This window comes from Heterodontus francisci, chromosome 8, assembly GCF_036365525.1.
Source record: "Heterodontus francisci isolate sHetFra1 chromosome 8, sHetFra1.hap1, whole genome shotgun sequence".
Lineage (NCBI taxonomy): Eukaryota > Metazoa > Chordata > Chondrichthyes > Heterodontiformes > Heterodontidae > Heterodontus > Heterodontus francisci.
The window spans coordinates 75,883,672-75,904,159 of record NC_090378.1 but is presented as its reverse complement, the minus strand read 5'-3'; the positions used below and the strand labels follow the sequence as shown (position 1 = coordinate 75,904,159).

The 20,488-nt window shown below is 43.3% G+C and overlaps 1 protein-coding gene across 2 annotated transcripts in view; it reads left to right on the top strand.

The window, feature by feature from the left end:
- The window catches only part of smg7 (SMG7 nonsense mediated mRNA decay factor), a 170,676-nt gene that overhangs the window by 146,496 nt on the left and 3,692 nt on the right, over positions 1 to 20,488 (top strand). For both annotated transcript variants that reach the window (XM_068037396.1, XM_068037395.1), the window contains exons 19-22: positions 6,980 to 7,066; positions 13,766 to 13,925; positions 15,701 to 15,874; positions 16,995 to 17,143. In XM_068037396.1, coding sequence (XP_067893497.1) covers positions 6,980 to 7,066; positions 13,766 to 13,925; positions 15,701 to 15,874; positions 16,995 to 17,143 — 570 coding nt within the window. The remainder of the gene's footprint in view (positions 1 to 6,979; positions 7,067 to 13,765; positions 13,926 to 15,700; positions 15,875 to 16,994; positions 17,144 to 20,488) is intronic.

Genomic DNA, 20,488 nt, shown 5'->3' with positions numbered 1-20,488 from the left:
TAAACCAGGGTGCACAACTCTAACCATACACACTGTGGATGTAGGTGAGAACCCTCACATAAAATAAAATCCCTACCGCCTGGGTCTCAGGCAACTGGCCCAGGTTCAGAAGGAAATGGGTGGTTGTTGGTCGGCACAGACTCGGTGGGCTGAAGGGCCTGTTTCAGTGCTGTATCTCTAAATATAAATAAATAAATAAAAATTCAAAATGAAGACCTGGAAATTAAAAATTTAAATTCTGAAGGGAGGCACAGAAAAGCTTATCAGCCGAAGGAAAGCCCTGAGCCCCAAAAGGTTTTTTGTGGCAGATTTGGAGGGTGGTGGTGGTGACTGCAAGTCAAGTATCCTAACTGAGGAGGAATTGTGGGCCAGGCTGAATGAGCTGGGACAACAGGAAGATATGCAGGATGAAATTGATAGGTGGTCTCAACCTGCAAAGGAAAAATCCAGTACTGGGTTAAAGTACAAAATGACTATGAAGCCCTTCAAGGCAGGCTCAAAATTTTGCCTGGCAGTGTCTTATGATCTTCTGGTGCCATTTGGCCCACTTGCATTTATGCCAGGACAGCTAATCCACACAAATTAAGTCAATGTTTTACTAGGTGACAGTTGGTTTGCAAAATGCTCTGCAAAGCAAGCTGTTGTCCTGGCAGAACACAGGGAAAAACATGTACAAAGAACACTGGATGGTGTTCACAAAGTTATGAACAACTTTGAATCCAGGGTTGAGTTCACTGATGTAGAGAAACTGGAAAAGGAAGGTATTATAGAAATATGCTAGGAAATGCAGTATATGCTGGAGCACAAGCTGATTGAGCCTGGTCAGAGCAGTTGGAGTTCCCTAGTTGTGCTTGTGCCCAATCCTGGATTTAAAAAAAAATTAAACCAGAGCATGGCTATGACAATGAGACTGACTGTGTGTGCGTACAATTTATTTTTAATTTGTGACCTCATAGTGAAATGTTCCTGTTGTCACATTTCATTTCACGTGGTGGAGAGGTGTCATGCCAATTCACTCTGTTGAATGATGATTTTCTTCAATCCACTGACTGAATTTATATTTTGTTGAAGAAATTTTTTAAAAAGATAAAAAAAGATGACTTTGGTAGCAGCTTAGGATGGTCATTTAATTTGCAGCACTGTATCCTACATTGCAAGGCTTGTGAAGGGAGACAAAATGTTTGCTTATTCCCCAGCAAGAGCCAAGACCCAGGAAGTTTAAGGGAACTACCTGTTATTTTTAGCAAGGAAGAGAAATACTGCTGACTGCTATGTTTGAATCACTGAGTGACTGTCATGTAACAAGCCCTTCCTCATATGGTTTTAAGCTTGACTTTCTGCAGCAGAGAGAAGGAGAAGCAACTGGACTCTGACACATGCAGACCAAAGTGGGGGTTCGCTTGCTTGCGCTCTCCACTGAATTCAGCTTGATGCCAGCCAAATCACCAAACCCCACAGCCTGTATACCCCTTTTTTCTATGGCCTCTTAACCAACCTACCTTTCCGCACTCTGTAGCCTGTTGTAACCTCTGTAAACCTCTAGTGTGTGTGCATGAGTAAAAGTTGGCATGTAATTTATTATTTTCGGTTTGGGTACAATAAAATTAACCTAGAAAACCTGCCCTATTGGTTCTTGTTATGATCATGGCAAGTAAGTAATCAAACACTTACTGAATTGACCAGTCTATCCATTTTAAGAAGGACTTAAACTTGTTGCAGTCAGACAGGGAGAGGGAAAAGAGGGAAGCCCTCCTCACCTGACCGTAACAATAAGGTCTGGTTTGCAGGTGATTGGAATTAAGTCATTACAGTTTACACAACTCTGCCCTTGGATGGAGAACCATAGAACAATTACGGCACAGGAGGCCATTCAGCCCGTCGTGTCCGTGCCAGCCGAAGAAACTAACTGCCCAATCTAATCCCACCTTTCAGCACCTGGTCCATAGCCTTGCAGGTAACAGCACTTCAGGTGCATGTCCAGGTGCCTTTTTAAAAGAATTGAGGGTTTCTGCCTTCACCACCGTTCCTGGCAGTGAATTCCAGACACCCACCACCCTCTGGGTGAAACGTTCTTCCTCATGTCCCCTCTAATCCTTTTACCAATCACCTTAAGTCTGTGCCCTCGGTAATTGACCTCTCCACCAGGGGAAACTGGTCCTTCCTGTCTACTCTATCTAGGCCCCTCATAATTTGGTACACCTCAGTTAAATCAACCCTCAGCGTTCTCTGTTCTAGGGAAAACAACCCTAGCCTATCCAATCTTTTCTCATGACTGCAATTTTCAGGCCCTGGTAACATTCTTATAAATCTCCTCTGTACTCTCTCCAGAGCAATTATGTCCTTTCTGTAATGTGGTGACCAGAACTGTATGCAGTACTCCAGCTGGGGCCTAACCAATGTTTTATACAGTTCTAGCATTATATCCCTGCCTTTGAATTCTATACCTCAGCCAATAAAGGAAAGCATTCCGCATTTAAATTGTGGCCCTGGAGGTACAATAGAATATATGTTCTATTTGATCTTTTTAATTGTTAATTGCTGATGTTTGGTGGTAGAATCTTTGGGCTGAATTTTAATCTTGAAGAGCTCACTGGTTTGGGTGCAAGTGGGGGGCTTAATGGCAAAATTGGCAGTGCTGGCTAGGACCTGCCGACTTCCACATTTGACTGGAGTGCGTTCAGCTGCCTAATTAAGGCAATATTGACTTTACTGTTTTCAGTTTAATGTTGGTTTTATGAGCTTCTTGAAACTCACCTGTGAACCCAAGATGAATACACAGCAATTGGGCAGGCGGCAGAACCAATCTTGGGCAAATATGCCAATAAATATTCAGTATTTAAATGCTTTCATACCCGGTGGGAATGGGTTTGTTCACAATATTTTTGCTGAGATGTTTCTTTGTACAGTTTAGAGGTAACTTTCTAAACTTTTGGAGGTTTGCTCGTTCACAGCAGGATGGTTGCTGCTTCAGAAGCCTTAGATTGGATCTCATGGTGATGACTAACAACTGCACCTGCAGAAGCCTGCTGCTAACAAATGTATCGCAACACAGCAGAGAGGCGCAACTCACAGGAGGCACTATCCGCAAAATAGGCTGAGGATCAGTTTCCTTGATATGTCTGAACACGAGTTTCATGGGAACCTCAAGATGTCACGTCAGGTGGAGGCAGATATCTGCAGCCTCCTAGAAGGCCTGCTGGACATGGTGGTCACATGTTAGTAATGGCTGTCAAAATCACTAGAGCCCTCAACCTTTGCCTCTGGATCCTTCCAGAGCTCTGCCGCAGACAGATCCAGGATCTCCCAGTCAGCACAAATGCATAAGGCAGGTGACTGGATGTTTGCCAGGGCTGGCAATTATGTCAACTTTGCATCTGATACCAGTCAGAATAAGTGGATGCTTGGCTTTCCAGCTATTGCTGGCACCCCACAGGTGCAAAGTGCCACAGACTGCACAAAAGTGTCAATCTGGGCACCCCCGGAATTACCAGAAGTATTAGCCGCACGGACCTCCACTCTGTCAATGTGGAGCTGATGTGCAATGACAAAAAGATATTTATGCCAGATGTGTGCAAGATTCCCAGGCAGCTGACATGATGCTTTCATCCTGCAGCAGTCCAAACTTCCTGATCTCTCTGCATCTGGAAGCAAACATATGGGATACCAACTGCAAACTTGGCTTATAACACTTGTCAGAAACTTGATCACTGAAGCCCAACAATGTTACAATGAATGCCATATCACCACCAGTCGTGTGATTAAACAGGCCACCAGCATGCTGAAGATACGATGTAGGTGCCCGGACAGTTCTGGAGGCTGCCTTCAGTACACACCAGCCATTGTCTCCAGAATGGTTATGGTTTGCTGTGCCCTGCACAACAGTGCACAACAACGAGACCAAGAGCTGTAGGAGGCAGAAGGTGAAGAGCTCAGATCTTCCACATTCCCCTCTGAATCGTCCAAGGAAGAGAAGGGAGATGAGCACACTGCACCCCTAGCCGCTCACATTACGGTCCGGGGTACCTTTATTATTGCTAGGTTCACTTGGGTTACACCAGTGAATCCATGTCACAAGAAAATGCTACTGTCACTATTTCGTCTCACCTCCCCTACCCCCATGTCACTATCAAACTGCAGCCAGCCACCACTTGACAACCACCCCCACCCCCACATTGGTCCCCATGAATTCATGTCTTTGTGAAAACTCAGCATCATTAATAGTAATGTGTAAGGGCTTAATTGCTCGTCTGCACAAACTTCAGTGCAGCACTTAAATAAGAAAGTTCATATGTCAAAGACTGCTTTCCAGACAAAGGAAGTATATTTTAATAAGTTTTTTGGGGCTCAGCATAGTAACATCATAGTATGTAAAGTTCAGAGATTGTAACAGCAGTTACAGATTGTGATTTTTGATTGCATCTCTTAATGCAGCCAACTGTAGGAATTGAAGAATTTTTAAAGAATACTTTCTACATATGTTGCTTTATGCCTTGTTAAGCATGCTGATCTGATCCCTGTAATTGTAAGATATAAAATAAAGAACTTGCATTTATATAGCACCTTAAAGGATCTCAGGACTTTCTAAAGCACTGTACAGCCAACAAACTGCTTTTGAAGTGTAGTCACTGCTGTATGCAATCAGTGGTATCTTTCTGTATAGTTAAACTTGTTTTAAGTTGATACAAAAGCAAAATACTGTGCATGCAGGAAATTGGAAATAAAAACAGAAAACGTTGGAAATACCCAGGTCAGGCAGCATCTGGAGAGAAACAGTTTACGTTTCAGATCGATAATTACTTTTTTACAATTTAAACAAGTTTGTTTTTTGGGTTGCTTTAGTAGAATTATAGGAGAGATTGTCATGGATGTGATGGTGTATAATTTGTATGTGGGATTTGTTTATAGGCTTAGAGTCAGCTTAGCCACTTAGCATATTTTTGTGTTTCTTGGCTTCCACATCAAATAAGCAGATGTTTTAAAGTTAAGAAAGGCAGCCTATATATGAAAAAAGTCTACTCTGGTGTATTATGGAGATAATCAAGCTTTTGCTACTGAAATCTTGTTTTGTATGCTCATACTTTTGTTCTCTGCTATTCACGTGAATAACTGCCAGAATACAGAGGTGGAAGTGTACAAGGTACACTTGGTGGTGTGAATACTCAAGCCATAGGTCCTCAAACTGACCTGCAAAATGTTGAATTCCTTGAAGGGGATGGAGAGTAGAAAGGGTGCTAGCAAAGCAACTTTTTTTTTAAACCTGTTTCTTGCACCTATTGTGCATCCAGCAAGGGTATAGCTACAAAAGCCATTCCTCCCATTAGGGCAACCGGGTCATCATAGAAGTGTAAAGAATTCAACAAACTTGGGTTAATTTGAACCTTTTCAGCCTGCAAACCAAATCTTTAAATGATTTCGCTAGTACATATCAGTGTTGTGCAATACTACATAGACTGGTGTGTACAGTGACCTTTTTATATGTGGGAAACTTGTATGGGGGCAGGAAGCCTCAGTTACATATCCAACTGGTTGACTATTAGTAAACCCTATAACCTCTTGATGCCACCACTTTTTTTTGGTTTCTTTGATAACAGTATTGCATTATGCTGTTTTACCTATTCGTAATGGGCATGTGTGAGGTGAGAGTAACTGCCCTTGACATCAAGGAGTCCTAGCAAAATTGAAGTCAATGAGAATCAGGGAAAACTCTCCACTGGTGGGAGTCATACCGAACACAAAAGATGACAATCTCCAACAACCACAACCAATCATCTCAGTCCCAGGACATTGCTGCAGGAGTTTCTCAGGGTACTGTCCTAGGCCCAGCCATCTTCAACTGCTTTATCAATGACCTTCTGTCCATCATAAGGTCAGAAGTAGGGATGTTCGCGGATGATTGCAATGTTCAGTGCCATTTGCAACTTCTCAAAAACGGAAGAAGTCCGTGCCTGCATACAGCAAGGTCTCAGCAACATTGGCTTGAGCTGATAAGTGGCAGATAACGCTTGCACCACACAAGTGCCAGACGATGACCATTTCCAACAAGAGAGAATCTAACCATCTGCCCTTGATGTTCAACGGCATTGCTATCACTGAATCCCCCACCACCACCATCCTGGAGGTTACCATTGACCAGAAACTTAACTGGACCAGCCATATAAATACTGTGCTTACAGAGGCTGGGAATTCTGCAACAATTAAGTCACCTCCTGACCTCCCCAAAGCCTGTCCACCATCTACAAGTCAGGAGTGTGATGGATTACTGTCCACTTGTCTGGATGAGTACAGCTCCAACAACACTCAGAAGCTTGACACCATCCAGGACAAAGCAGTCACTTGATTGGCACCCCATCCATCACCTTAAACATTCACTCCCTGTACCTCCGGTGCACAGTGGCAGCAGTGTGTACCATCTGCAAGATGCATTACGGCACCTCGCCAAGCCTCCTTTGACAGCACCTTCCAAACCGCAACTTCTACCACCTAGAAGGACAAGGGCAGCAGATGCCTGGGAACACCACTTGCATGTTCCCCTCCAAGCCACACACCATTCTGACTTGCAACTGTATCGCCATTCCTTCACTGTCACTGGGTCAAAAACCTGAAACTCCCTCCATGACAGCACAGTGAGTGTACCTACCCCACATGCACTGCAGCAGTTCATGAAGGCTGATCGTCACCACCTCCTCAAGGGCAATTAGGGATGAACAATAAATGCTGGCCTTACTAGCAATGCTGACATCCCATGTATGAATTTTTAAAAAATCCAGCTTCATCCGATCTGTTAGTTGTTTTCTAGATGCCTGCATGTACGGGCTTGTGAAAATGTCAGCAAATAGTAGAGGTTTGATGTGACTGTTCATTCATTTCATTATATAAACATTGTAGTAAATTAATAAGGAGCAGCAGAAATGGCAGACTTTTCACTGCCTTTAATTTGTAATGTATTTAAATGACTTCCTTTTTGATTTGTTTCACGTAGATGCCAAACAGATCTCGACTTGAGAGGCCTTCTGAGCTGATTACCTCTTCCTCCTTGTTGTCTTTGCCACCATTTTCACTCAATCAGGTTTGTTTACCAAAATCAAAACTCATTTCCAGAAATTAACAAATGCTTTTTAAGTTCTATTTTCATTGTGGTTATATTTATATAACTATATTTTTAATACTATTGATGAATTCTAACAATTGGAGCATATAAAGGGCAACATTAGTACATTTAATTATATTTTTAGTTTTATTATTTGAGATATGTTAATGAAATCATTCAGATATTATAGTATTGGTTCTGCAAGTTACTGCATACAGTCACCAGGTTCTGCTTTGGATCTAAGGTTAAAAAGCTGAGTAAACTAAGGCAAATTCTCTGCCTCCTTTTTTCCTGTTTCCTGTGTACCTCCGGAATGATTCTATGGAATGAAGATGCAATTTATCTGGCAGCTGTTCATTCAGATGACTTTTGTCTGAGATGTACACTGCAGACTTTCCTCAACATCCTTTGTTCAGTGTTCAAGTTCAGTTTCTGGTTTTAGTTCATGCTCTTGGCACTTGGCCTCTGTGGGCTGACATGGAAATTGAGTCACCCAAGTTATATTATGAAGGCTATGAAAATCTTTTAGGTAAGGAAGAAATGTTCTTAAGATATTATAGCCATTTCCACTTGTTATGAACAACCGCTCCAGTCAAAGCCCCCAATCAAAATATATGATTCTGATTGTGGTGGGAGAAACGCACTGTTAATTCAATCCCATCCCACAGATCGCCTAACATATCATTTTAAACTTTCCAAATTAAAGAAAGACCCAGCTAAGTTTAGTTACTGTCCTTATTAATTAGTTAATTAGGGTTTTAATCAATTTTTATCAATGTTTTATTTTCAAATTCAGTTTAAAAAAAAATTCCCTACCAGCCGATCAGGTCACAGGAGATTACTGTATTTAGTTAGCATTTAATATTTATAGTAGGAATCCAGCACTAGGGACCATATAGTTAATTATAACAATTTAGTAAGGATTTAATAAGTTATTTATTTTTAATTAATTTATTAATTAGTGCCAGAAATGTCAGTTAGAGGGGTGAAGTGCTTCACCTGTAAGATGTGGGAGGTCCGTGACGCTTCCAGTGTTCCGGACAACTACATCTGTAGGAAGTGTGTACCCAGTTGCAGCTCCTCACGGACCGCATGGATCGGTTGGAGCGGCAACTGGATGCATTTAGGAGCATGCAGGTGGCAGAAAGCGTCATAGACAGGAGTTTTAAAGAAGTGGTTACACCCAAGGTGCAGGCAGATAGATGGGTGACCGCTAGAAGGGGCAGGCAGTCAGTGCAGGAATCCCCTGTGGCTATCCCCCTCTCTAACAAGTATACCGTTTTGGATACTATTGGAGGGGGTGGCGTATCGGGAAAACAGCAGCAGCCAGAGCAGTGGCACCACGTCTGGCACTGTTGTTCAGCAGGGAGGGACAAAGCGCAGAAGAGCAATAGTTGTAGGGGACTCTATAGTCAGGGGCACAGATAGGCGCTTCTGTGGACGTGAAAGAGACTCCAGGATGGTATGTTGCCTCCCTGGTGCCAGGGTCAAGGATGTCTCTGAACGGACAGGGGGCATTCTGAAGGGGAAGGGTGAACAGCCAGAGGTTGTGGTACACATTGGTACCAATGACATAGGCAGGAAGAGTAACGAGGTCCTGCAGGGGGAGTTTAGTAAGTTTGGTAGAAAGTTAAAAGACAGGACCTCTAGGGTTGTAATCTCGGGATTACTCCCTGTGCCACGTGCCAGTGAGGCTAGAAATAGGAAGATAGTGCAGCTAAACACGTGGCCGAACAGCTGGTGTAGAAGGGAGGGTTTCAGATATTTGGACCATTGGGATCTCTTCAGGGACAGATGGGACCTGTACAAGAGGGATGGGTTGCATCTAAACTGAGGGGCACAAATATCCTGGCTGCGAGGTTTGCTAGCGTCACTCGGGAGGGTTTAAACTAGTGTGGCAGGGGGGTGGGAACCAGAGCAGTAGGACAGCAAGTTAAATAAATGAGGGGGAACTAGTAGATAAGGCCAGTAAGACCAAGAGGAAGAGCAGGCAGGGAGATGTTGTGGAGCACAGCGGGACTGGTGGTCTGAAGTGCATTTGTTTCAATGCAAGAAGTATGACAGGTAAGGCAGATGAACTTAGAGCTTGGATTAGTACTTGGAACTATGATGATGCTATTACAGAGACTTGGTTGAGGGAAGGACAGGATTGGCAGCTAAATGTTCCAGGATTTAGAAGCTTCAGGCGGGATAGAGGGGGATGTAAAAGGGGTGGGGGAGTTGCATTACTGGTTAAGGAGAATATCACAGCTGTACTGCGGGAAGACACCTCGGAGGGGTCGTGCAGCGAGGCAATATGGGTGGAGCTCAGGAATAGGAAGGCTGTAGTCACGATGTTGGGGGTTTTCTACAGGCCTCCCAACAGCCAGTGGGAGGTAGAGGAGCAGATATGTGGGCAGATTTTGGAAAGATGTAAAGGTAACAGGGTTGTAGTGGTGGGTGATTTTAACTTCCCCTATATTGACTGGGACTCACCTAGTGCTAGGGGCTTGGATGGGGCAGAATTTGTAAGGAGCATCCAGGAGGGCTGCTTGAAACAATATGTAGATAGTCCAACTAGGGATGGGGCCGTACTGGACCTGGTATTGGGGAATGAGCCCGGCCAGGTGGTCGAAGTTTCAGTAGGGGAGCATTTTGGGAACAGTGACCATAATTCCATAAGTTTTAAGGTACTTGTGGATAAGGATAAGAGTAGTCCTCGGGTGAAGGTGCTAAATTGGGGGAAGGCTAATTATAACAATATTAGGCAGGAACTGAAGAATTTAGATTGGGGGCGGCTGTTTGAGGGTAAATCAACATCTGACATGTGGGAGTCTTTCAAACGTCAGCTGATTAGAATCCAGGACCAGCACGTTCCTGCGAGGAAGAAGGATAAGTCTGGCAAGTTTCGGGAACCTTGGATAACGCGGGATATTGTGAGCCTAGTCAAAAAGAAAAAGGAAGCATTTGTAAGGGCTGGAAGGCGAGGAACAGACGAATCCCTTGAGGAATACAAAGACAGTAGGAAGGAACTTAAGCAAGGAGTTAGGAGGGCTAAAAGGGGTCATGAAAAGTCATTGGCAAACCGGATTAAGGAAAATCCCAAGGCTTTTTATACATATATAAAGAGCAAGAGGGTAACTGGGGAAAGGGTTGGCCCACTCAAGGACAGAGAAGGGAATCTATGTGTGGAGCCAGAGGAAATGGGCGAGGTACTAAATGAGTACTTTGCATCAGTATTCACCAAAGAGAAGGACTTGGTGGATGATGAGCCCAGGAAAGGGAGTGCAGATAGTCTCAGTCATCTCATTATCAAAAAGAAGGTGGTGTTGGGTGTCTTGCAAAGCATTAAGGTAGATAAGTCCCCAGGGCCCGATGGGATCTACCCCAGAATACTGAGGGAGGCAAGGGAAGAAATTGCTGGGGCCTTGACAGAAATCTTTGCATTCTCATTGGCTACAGGTGAGGTCCCAGAGGACTGGAGAATAGCCGATGTTCCTTTGTTTAAGAAGGGTAGCAAGGATAATCCAGGAAATTATAGGCCGGTGAGCCTTACATCAGTGGTAGGGAAATTATTAGAGAGGATTCTTCGGGACAGGATTTACTCCCATTTGGAAACAAACGAACTTATTAGCGAGAGGCAGCATGGTTTTGTGAAGGGGACGTCGTGTCTCACTAATTTGATTGAGTTTTTTGAGGAAGTGACGAAGATGATTGATGAAGGAAGGGCAGTGGATGTTATTTATATGGACTTCAGTAAAGCCTTTGACAAGGTCCCTCATGGCAGACTGGTACAAAAGGTGAAGTCACACGGGATCAGAGGTGAGCTGGCAAGATGGATACAGAACTGGCTCAGTCATAGAAGACAGAGGGTAGCAGTGGAAGGGTGCTTTTCTGAATGGAGGGATGTGACTAGTGCTGTTGCGCAGGGATCAGTGCTGGGACCTTTGCTGTTTGTAGTATATATAAATGATTTGGAGGTAAATGTAGCTGGTCTGATTAGTAAGTTTGCGGATGACACAAAGGTTGGTGGAGTTGCGGATAGTGATGAGGATTGTCGGAGGATACAGCAGGATATAGATCGGTTGGAGACTTGGGCGGAGAAATGGCAGATGGAGTTTAATCCGGACAAATGTGAGTTAATGCATTTTGGAAGGTCTAATGCAGGTGGGAGGTGTACAGTAAATGGCAGAACCCTTAGGAGTATTGACAGGCAGAGAGATCTGGGCGTACAGGTCCACAGGTCACAAAGTGGCAACGCAGGTGGATAAGGTAGTCAAGAAGGCATACGACATGCTTGCCTTCATCGGTCGGGGCATAGAGTATAAAAATTGGCAAGTCATGCTGCAGCTGTACAGAACTTTAGTTAGGCCACACTTAGAATATTGCGTGCAATTTTGGTCGCCACACTACCAGAAGGACTTTGAGGCTTTGGAGAGGGTACAGAAGATGTTTACCAGAATGTTGCCTGGTCTGGAGGGCATTAGCTATGAGGAGAGGTTGGAAAAACTCGGATTGTTTTCACTGGAATGACGGAGGTGGAGGGGCGACATGATAGAGGTTTACAAAGTTGTGAGCGGCATGGACAGAGTGGATAGTCAGAAAATTTTTCCCAGGGTGGAAGAGTCAGTTACTCGGGGGCATAGGTTTAAGGTGTGAGGGGCAAAGTTTAGAGGGGATGTGCGAGGCAAGTTCTTTACACAGAGGGTGGTGAGTGCCTGGAACTTGCTACCGGGGGAGGTGGTGGAAGCCGGTACGATAGCGACGTTTAAGAGGCATCTTGACAAATACATGAATAGGATGGGAATAGAGGGATACGGACCCCGGAAGTGCAGAAGGTTTTAGTTTAGGCAGGCATCAAGATCGGCGCAGGCTTGGAGGGCCGAATGGCCAGTTCCTGTGCTGTACTGTTCTTCTAAATTGTACCGTCTATTAACCCCTGAATGAGGCTAACCAAACCAGGTGTCTTTAAATCAACAAATTAACTGTTTAATTAGGAAAAACTAAATTCTTAAACACTACAAAGATATGAACAACATTTATGATAGAAAAAATTAGAGTCCTTGGAGATTAACGCTCCTGCTGATTGTGGAGCAGTCCAAGGTTGCATGAAGTCCTCACAGCCGTCCGATGGGGAAAAAGGTTCTTCAACAGTAGAAAAATCTGTAGTCTAATCCAGAAGTCGAAATTGTTGCTTTCCTTCTCCAGTGATAAATTTCAATAATTAACAACTTGCAAACATTTTTTAATCAATTTGGCTTTCGAATTTTTGAGGGATTAAAGATTGTCACAGTCTAACTTTCCTTCCTTCAGTTTAAATTATCAGAGATCTGTGTTTTGGCTTGACTTTTTAAAATTTTGAGAGAATAATAAATAAACAGATTAAATTCTCTTCCTTCAGTTTAAATGGTCCGAGAGCACTCCTTTCAGGTGCTAACACACAGCTGTCTGTCTGTTTCCGCTATGAGCCAGTTCAAAAGATAATTGCAACATGGAATATCCAGTTCTTGTTCTCTGGCTTTTACCGGGTAACCAGGATGCATTCTTTGAAGCTGGTTGGTTCCCTCTCCATATGGTTGTATCCAATGGCAACCAGAATGCACTTTCTCTAACTCCCGAGGCTGGTTCTTAAAGCAGTGCGGCTCCTTTTACAGCCTTAAAGGCACACCGCATTCTTCCTGAAAAAATCCCGACAGGATCGTAATACACTTGGTTTTATTTTAATTGCTTTGGTAATGTTAACTTAGCTCAGTTATTAATGCACTTGCTTCTGGGTCAGAAAGTTCAAGCTGTACTCCCAAGATTTAAGCATGTAATCTGGGCTGATACTTAAGGGATTACTGCATTGTTGGGAGGTGCCATTCGCATAAAATGTCAAACCAATGCCTAATTTAGGTGAATATAAAAGACCCTGCGGCATTATCTTCCCAATCGATGGTATGTTGTCCTTGTGTCCTGACTAGCGTTCATCCCTCAATCGACACAATCAAAAAGCTTAGCTAGTCGTTTTCTCATTTGCTGAATTTGAGACTTTGCTGTTCACATTAACTACTGAGTTTACCTACAAAACAAGTGACAGCACCTAAAAATTATTCATTAGCTGTGAAGTACTTTGGAAAGTCCTAAGGAGTGACAGAAGCTATTGATAAGTGTTTGCACCTTCAGTATTTGCATTTCTGTTGGGCAACCCATATGGTCACAGCTGAGTTATATGCCTTTAAAAAAGGATACTTATTAACCCTGTGGCACATTAACTGATTCAAACCAAAAATAAAGGTGTTCGTTTCTAGTGAATTCTTGTCAGCAATGAAAGATGCTGCTTTGTTATAAATACAGCTGAAAGTGTTGGGAGAAAACCCAAATTAGAATCACATTACAAGATGTCATAAATAAGAACTTATCCAGTGGATTTTGTGATTTTTGGAAGTCAAAGTTATCTGACCACTTTGAATGAAATGGCTGTAAAAGCAGATGGCTGTTACCTCACTCACCTGCTCCAAAATCTTCCTCTGCCACCTTGGGGAAACCCCTAGTCAAATGCCTGGAACCCACAATAGATAAAATCTGTAATGCTACCACATAGCTCTTGCCAGAGACCTAATTACAAAACATACCATTGGAATAATATTTTTACTTAAATGTACTTCTATCAACATGTAATTTCAAAGTGTCTTATTACATCCTTCCTGTTACTTTCAGGAGAACTCTCATAATAACAGCATTTTCAGTGAGGTTTACGGCAAGAATCTAGCACCAAGTGGGAAATCGGAGAATGCACCACCACAAGCATTCCATGAGGCTTCCTGTTACTCACTATTCGATGGAAACCCTTGGTCCCCATCTCTTCCTGCCAGCTCAGGTTAGTGCTTCTATGTGCAATCTTTACTAACTATGAACACTGTTTATAATGAGACATTCCACCACTGAAAATGTTCCTCATGATTTTGATAAGCTGTGCATTAAGTTCTGTTTTCAGTAACTTTATTTTTCAGTATGAATGGATACAAATGTACCTCGACTTTTATTGGCATCTTCTCAGCTATTTTACAAACATTTTAGTCAAGGAAATAACACCAAGTTTATTAAACTATTTTGTACAATAAGTTGTTCACAACAGGTTGGACTGCAGGAATAGAGGGAATTTTGTTTTATTTTTGTCTCAGCAGTAATGGCTCAGGTGATCACCCATATCGTAAAATAATTAAGGGCGCTGACTTGCATCTTTTCATTAAAAAAGATCATGTATTTCAAACCAGCTGCATTTGCTGACAACGCAACCACTAGGTGGTGCTGTACTTGCACATGCACAAATGCAGGCCCTTCAACTGGAACATCACTGTCTGCGATGTTCAGGCAGCTGCCAGGATTAAAATGGCGCTGCTTGAATTATCACAAGAAATGCGTATGGCTAGATCGTTCTAGCAAGCTAACCTTGCATTAAGTTGGAAGGTAGCCCAGAAATATGCTATGTAGTTATAGGATACCAGCAGTAATCCTCAGATTCATTTAATATTCCAGTAACCCTATTAAATACAAAAGGAATTTTAGGTTTGAATTTCGATTGGAAGATAGTGAATTGGCACCCCAATCGATGGAAAAGAAAATTGGGCAGAGTATAAAATGTGCTGCCAATTTGTTATTGTGATTCGTTTATATGACTGACCAGGACTGATTTCACTTAAACGCAGCTACTAGCTCTTACCCCCACTGGCCACTCTTCTCTTCCCCCCCCCCCCCCCCCACCCCCCCTGGCAACTCAATCCCCCCCCACCGGCCATTGGCTCCAGACCTCGCTGCCCCCCACTCCCCTGGCCGATAGTTCCCTGCTCGCACCGCTCCGCTTTCCGGTCGGTGGGTCGCTCCACGCCACCCTTCCACACCCCGCTGCTAGCTCCTAGCCATGCTGCTTCCCTCCTCTCGGCCACTCGCTCCCACGTTGCATCAGTCTCCGTGTGCCACCCAAAGCAAGGCAGGTCGCAATAGGAGACGGGGCAGCATAGGAGCGAGTGGCTGAGGGGAGGGAAGCGGCGCGGCCTAGAGCTAACGGCTGGCGGAGGAGAGTAGGGAAGCGGAGAGCGAGCGGCCAGAGAGTGCGGTGGCACAAAACAAGGAACAATCGGCCAGGGGAGTGTGGGGGGAGCGGCTGAGGGGGGAGAGCGGCCAGTGGGGCGGGAGCGAGTGACGGGGATCGAGCTCCAGTCTCAAAGTCTCCAATTCAGCCACCTCCTGCAGCCGAATGGGGGGCAGGATACCTGATGTCGCTTTATCGCGCATGCGCGAGGATGGACCAGGCACAGATACGCGATGCCATTGACGCTGTGTGATGGCATCATCCCGCGCATGCGCCACTTAATCCTGGCAAGATGGAGCTGCGCATGTGTGCATCTTGGCGCACTCTGACGTCAGCAAACCGCTGTATTGTCAGGAATCACTTTGTTTAAAACCTCAAACACCAGTGAAATCACAGGTAACCTGGCAATGGGTTCCACCTCTGGGACCTAGGTTCATATCCATCCCACCAGCCCACATTGGTGGGATGACTTTTTTTTTCAACCTTAACTGAACAATTGCAGATCTGGATACAAGGAACCTCACTTTTTTTTTTTCTTTATTCACATGTGCTTCAAATAATAGATCACTCAACACCAGCAAGCCAGTCTCCTCACTCCTCTAATCCCAGCAGCCTACCAAGTTCTCCTCCAACTCACAACCAGAATTCATTCTCTGGCTTTGGACCGATTGGAACACCTGACAACAGTGAGAGGAGGCTAACTGACCGCTGGAACATGAAACGTACAGATAAGCCGGGTAGAGTAGCTAACATCCTCAAATATTTGCCTGTTTAACAGGTTGTTTAGCTTTATACAGAAAATGATTCCTATATTATTTGGAATGAATTCCTGTATCTTTTTTGTAAAATGTATAAACAATTTCCATTGCCTGTAACATCTGTATGTTTCTTTTTAAATGGTACACTGTGAAGTCAGAGAACTGTCCTGCACAAATTATTGAGCCCAATGGTGTGAGCATGTGTTTGAAATGATGAACTCATTCAAGCAAGGTGAATTGTTATCTTGGGTTTCTTGCATTGTCAGGCTCAGTAGTTCCTTCAAAATGGATGCCCTACAGATCAAACAATTTTTTTTAAGATCAACCAATAGTGAAAGCAAAAGAATATAAAAATTGATCAGAATTCTTGATGTTTAAACAGACTATCGATAAAATTGTGTCTTTAAAAGAAAAAGTTATCTATTTTCCTTGACTGCAGCAATATTTAAAAATTGAATATCTCCCATTACCCTGATATAAGCTTTAGTTTTTGTAATGAGAGATTGCCCTGAAGCACCATCTGATTGCTGATCTGGATGTTAACTATCACTCAGCACTATTTGAAGAACAGAGAATTCTCCTAATGTCCTGAACAGCATTCTTCCTGCAACCACCAACAATGTCCAGATTATTTAGTCATTCATTTTGCCTGTTTGTGGAATGTAACTGGTGCAGAGTGGCTGCCATGGTTGCTTAAACATCAATAGTCATTGTGCTTCAAAAATTAATCCATTGCATGAAGGGCTTTGCGATGTCTTGATGATGTGACAAGGTGCTATATAAATTGAAGTCTTCCTTACAGGGACATCAGTTAATATAATTAATGTTGGAGCACAGCAGGTAAAAAGGAGGGGAATCCATAAAAGAATAATTTTACTTGAAGGCTGGTTGAAATGCCCTTTTCGTTCGCATGATTTCTTTGTCTTCGTGTTTCACCTTTAGTGGCTACTCCATTCTTAATGCAAGTCAAATATTAAACATTTTCAATTATCAGAACAGTCCATCACTTCTGGTACTTTAATCTTTCTAAAATTTGCATTAAAATTGTTCCGTAAGATATTGTATATTTAGTCTTTTTTTGTTTCTGAACAAAAAATAGTAATGAGTGGATTTGGCCTGGACTATCTACCCGCCGCATCTTCCTCGTCAGACAATACTTGGCATCAGGGCAGTACTCCTAGCAACACGTGGGCTGCCCCAGACACCACACTGGATGACTCGTCCACATTGCTCATGGACAGTTTCAAGGTATGATATCTCACCAGATCCCTTCCTTCCCCCTCTCCTTACCCAATTCCTATTTTCTTTTCCTGTCTGAGGGTGATGATTTGTGTTTGGTTGTGATTCCACAGACACAAATATCCCCCTCCTACATTCCGTATATTCTTGAAATTTAATGTTGGATAGTTTGTTTGGGTGGCCTTGTTCAATCATGGGGATCATAACAGACAAGTCTGATCCTATCCAGATATATCCAATAGGGTTGCTGGAACATAGGAACAGGCGTAGGCCATTTAGCGCCTCAAGTCTGTTCTACCATTCAGTGGGACCATGGCTGATCTGCCACCTAAATCCATATACCTGCCTTTACCTCATATTCCTTAACCTATCAATCTCAGCTTTAAAATTAAAAATTGATCTAACTTCAGTTACCATTTGCGGAAGAGAGTTACAAACTTTTGCTGCCCATTGTGTGTAGAACTGTTTCCTAACTTCACTCCTGAAAGATCTGGCTCTAATTTTTAGACTCTGCCCCCAGCCGTAGACTTTCTAACCAGCGGAAATAGTTTCTCCCTAAATACTCTTTCTGTTCCCCTTAATATCTTGAAAAGTTCAATCAAGTTACCCCGTAACCTTAAATTCTAGGGAACGCAACCCTAGTTTGTGTCTGTAAACTCTACTTATAATTTAACCCTTGGAGTCCAGGTATCATTCTAGTAAATATATGCTGCACTTGCTCCAAGGCCAGTGTATCCTTCCTAAGGTGTGGTGCCCAGAATTGTGCTCAGTACTCCAGATATGGTCTAACCAATGCTTTGTATAGCTAAAGCAGGACTACTACCCCCTTGTATTCGGGACAGCAACTATAGCAAAGGCCTGGCTCATTAAGTTTTTTTTTCTTTTATCTGCCCTAATATAGAGATGCTGAGGCCAGTTATAGCAGCCAAATCTAAGATCAGCGAATCCAGCATAGAACAGACCTTAAAACTCAATGGGGTATGCCTTCAATGGAAAAGATAGAGTCGGACCATAAAATGGGATGCAAACTTGCTGTTTTGCACTATTGCCCAAGACATGCATTAGTTGAGTCTGGAATGACAAAGGCATCGATGAGGGTTTCAGCAGCAGATGGGCTGAGGCAGAAGTGGGTGACATTACACGGGTGAAAGTAATCGATCTCTAATGGAGAGGATATGGAGTTGAAAACTCGGCTCAGGATTGAATAGGATGCAGAGATTACAAATAGTGTGACTCATCCCGAGACAGTGGCTGGGGTAGGGGATGGAATTGGTTCCAAGAGTACAGATTTTGTGGTCCAAAGATGACTGCTTCAGTCTTAATATTTAGCTGAAGGAAATCACAGTTCATCCCAGGCTGGTTGTCAGTCAAGCCTTCTGACCACAGAGACTGTGGAGCAGTCAAGACAGGCAGTGGAGAGCTAGAGTTGCATGTCATCAGCATATGTTTGGAAGCTCATCCCATGTCAGTGGCTGATGTCGCCAAGGGGCAGCATGTAGATGAGGAACAGGAGTAGCAAGAAAAGATTCTGGAGACTCCAGAGGTAAAGGTGCTGGTGTGGGAAGAGATGCCCTTGTTAGCGATACTCTGGCTAGAATTGGATAGGTAAAAGCAGAACCAAGCGAGGGAAGTCCCACTGAGCTGGGTAAGGGATTGGAGGAGAATGGTGTAGTCGACTGTGTCAAAGGTTGCGCAGCAGTTGAGGAGGAATAATGTACCACGATCACAGAGGCAGTCATTTATAACTTTGATTTGGGCCATTGTGATCATGTGGCAGGTTCAAAAACTTGATTGGAGAAATTCAAACTGGAAGTTGTAGTAAAGATGGGTACAAATTTGGAAAGCAACAAGATGTTTAAACACTTTGGAGACAAAGGGAAATTTTAGATGGGGGTGTAGCTAGCAAGGTCAGATCGGTCATTGGTGGTGGGATGAACTGAAGGGAATGAGGGAAGATGGGAAAGAAACTAGAGCAAGATACAAGTTTAGGACCATGGCAAGATGATGTCTGATGGAAAGTTTAGCTTGGTGGAAAACGGAAAGGTGGGGGAGCAGCAGAGGCAACTGAATGAATGTTCTCTGGCTTAATATCAAAAGTTCATGATCATTTCACATTTGTTAGAGATGAGAGTGGAGGGAGCAGTGGTTTAAGGAGATTGTTGATTATGAAGAAACTGTGGGGCTATTAGTGCTCATTGGGGTGATCCTGAAATATTGGGTGGGTTTGGCAGAGGAGAATGTGGTCTGTTGGTGCCTGATATGGTACAGCTAGATCTGGTGGAGGATGGCTAAATCAGTTGTGCTAACTACACTGTGCGCCTTGGACTTAGGGGAGCAATGGTGGCGACCGTACCAGGGAGAATGCCTGGGATAGGAAAGAATAAAGATTTTGCTGGGGTCAAGGACATCAAAGATGAGGGAGTATTGATCAAATTGACAACTATAGAAGTATCATTGGAAATGGAAGGCCAAACACTAGGTGGTTGAGTTTTTTCCAGGGACAAATGCAGAAGAAAATGGAGTTGTAAGGGGATTAGGGTGGTAATATTTATCCCTCAACCAACAGCACCAAAACAGATTATCTGGCCATTTATCTCTTTGCTGTTTATGGGACTTTGCTCTGTGCAAATTAGCTTCTTCATTTTCCTAATTTACAACATTGGCCAGAATTCTTTTTTTAATGAAAAAAAGTACCTCATTGGCTGTGAAACATGTCCTGAGGACATGAAAAGTGCGAAGTAAATACAAATGTTAATTCCTTCTGGAATAAAGTCACTGGTAAAAAATAGTCTTTTAATAGCTTGATCACTTAATGACTGAGTGCAATTATGTTTAAAGATAACCTAAAACAGCACAAAATTAATATGTGGATATGGTAGCATAGAGGTTGTTACTGGACTAGTAATGTAGAGGCCCGAGCTAATAATCCAAAGAATGAGTGTTTAAAGCCCACCGTGACAACCTGAGAATTGCAATTCAGTTTTTTAAAAAAAAAACCTGGAAATAAAGAATGTAGCTGTTGGATTGCCCTAGATGTTCACTAATGTTATTTATGAAAAGAAACCCTTTTAAGAAAGGATATACTTGCACTGGAGGCAGTGCTGTGAAGATTTACTAAATTGGTCCCGAGGATGAAAGGGTTGTCCAGTGATAGGCTGAGTAAATTGGGCCTATATTCTCTGGAGTTCAGAAGAATGAGAGGCGATCTAATTGAGACATACAAGATTCTGAAAGGGCTTGATAGGGTAGAAGCTGAGAGATTGTTTCCACTGGTCGGGGAATCTGGAACATACGAATTGGGAGCAGGTGTAGGCCACTCGACCACTTGAGCCTGCTCCGTCATTCAATAAGTTC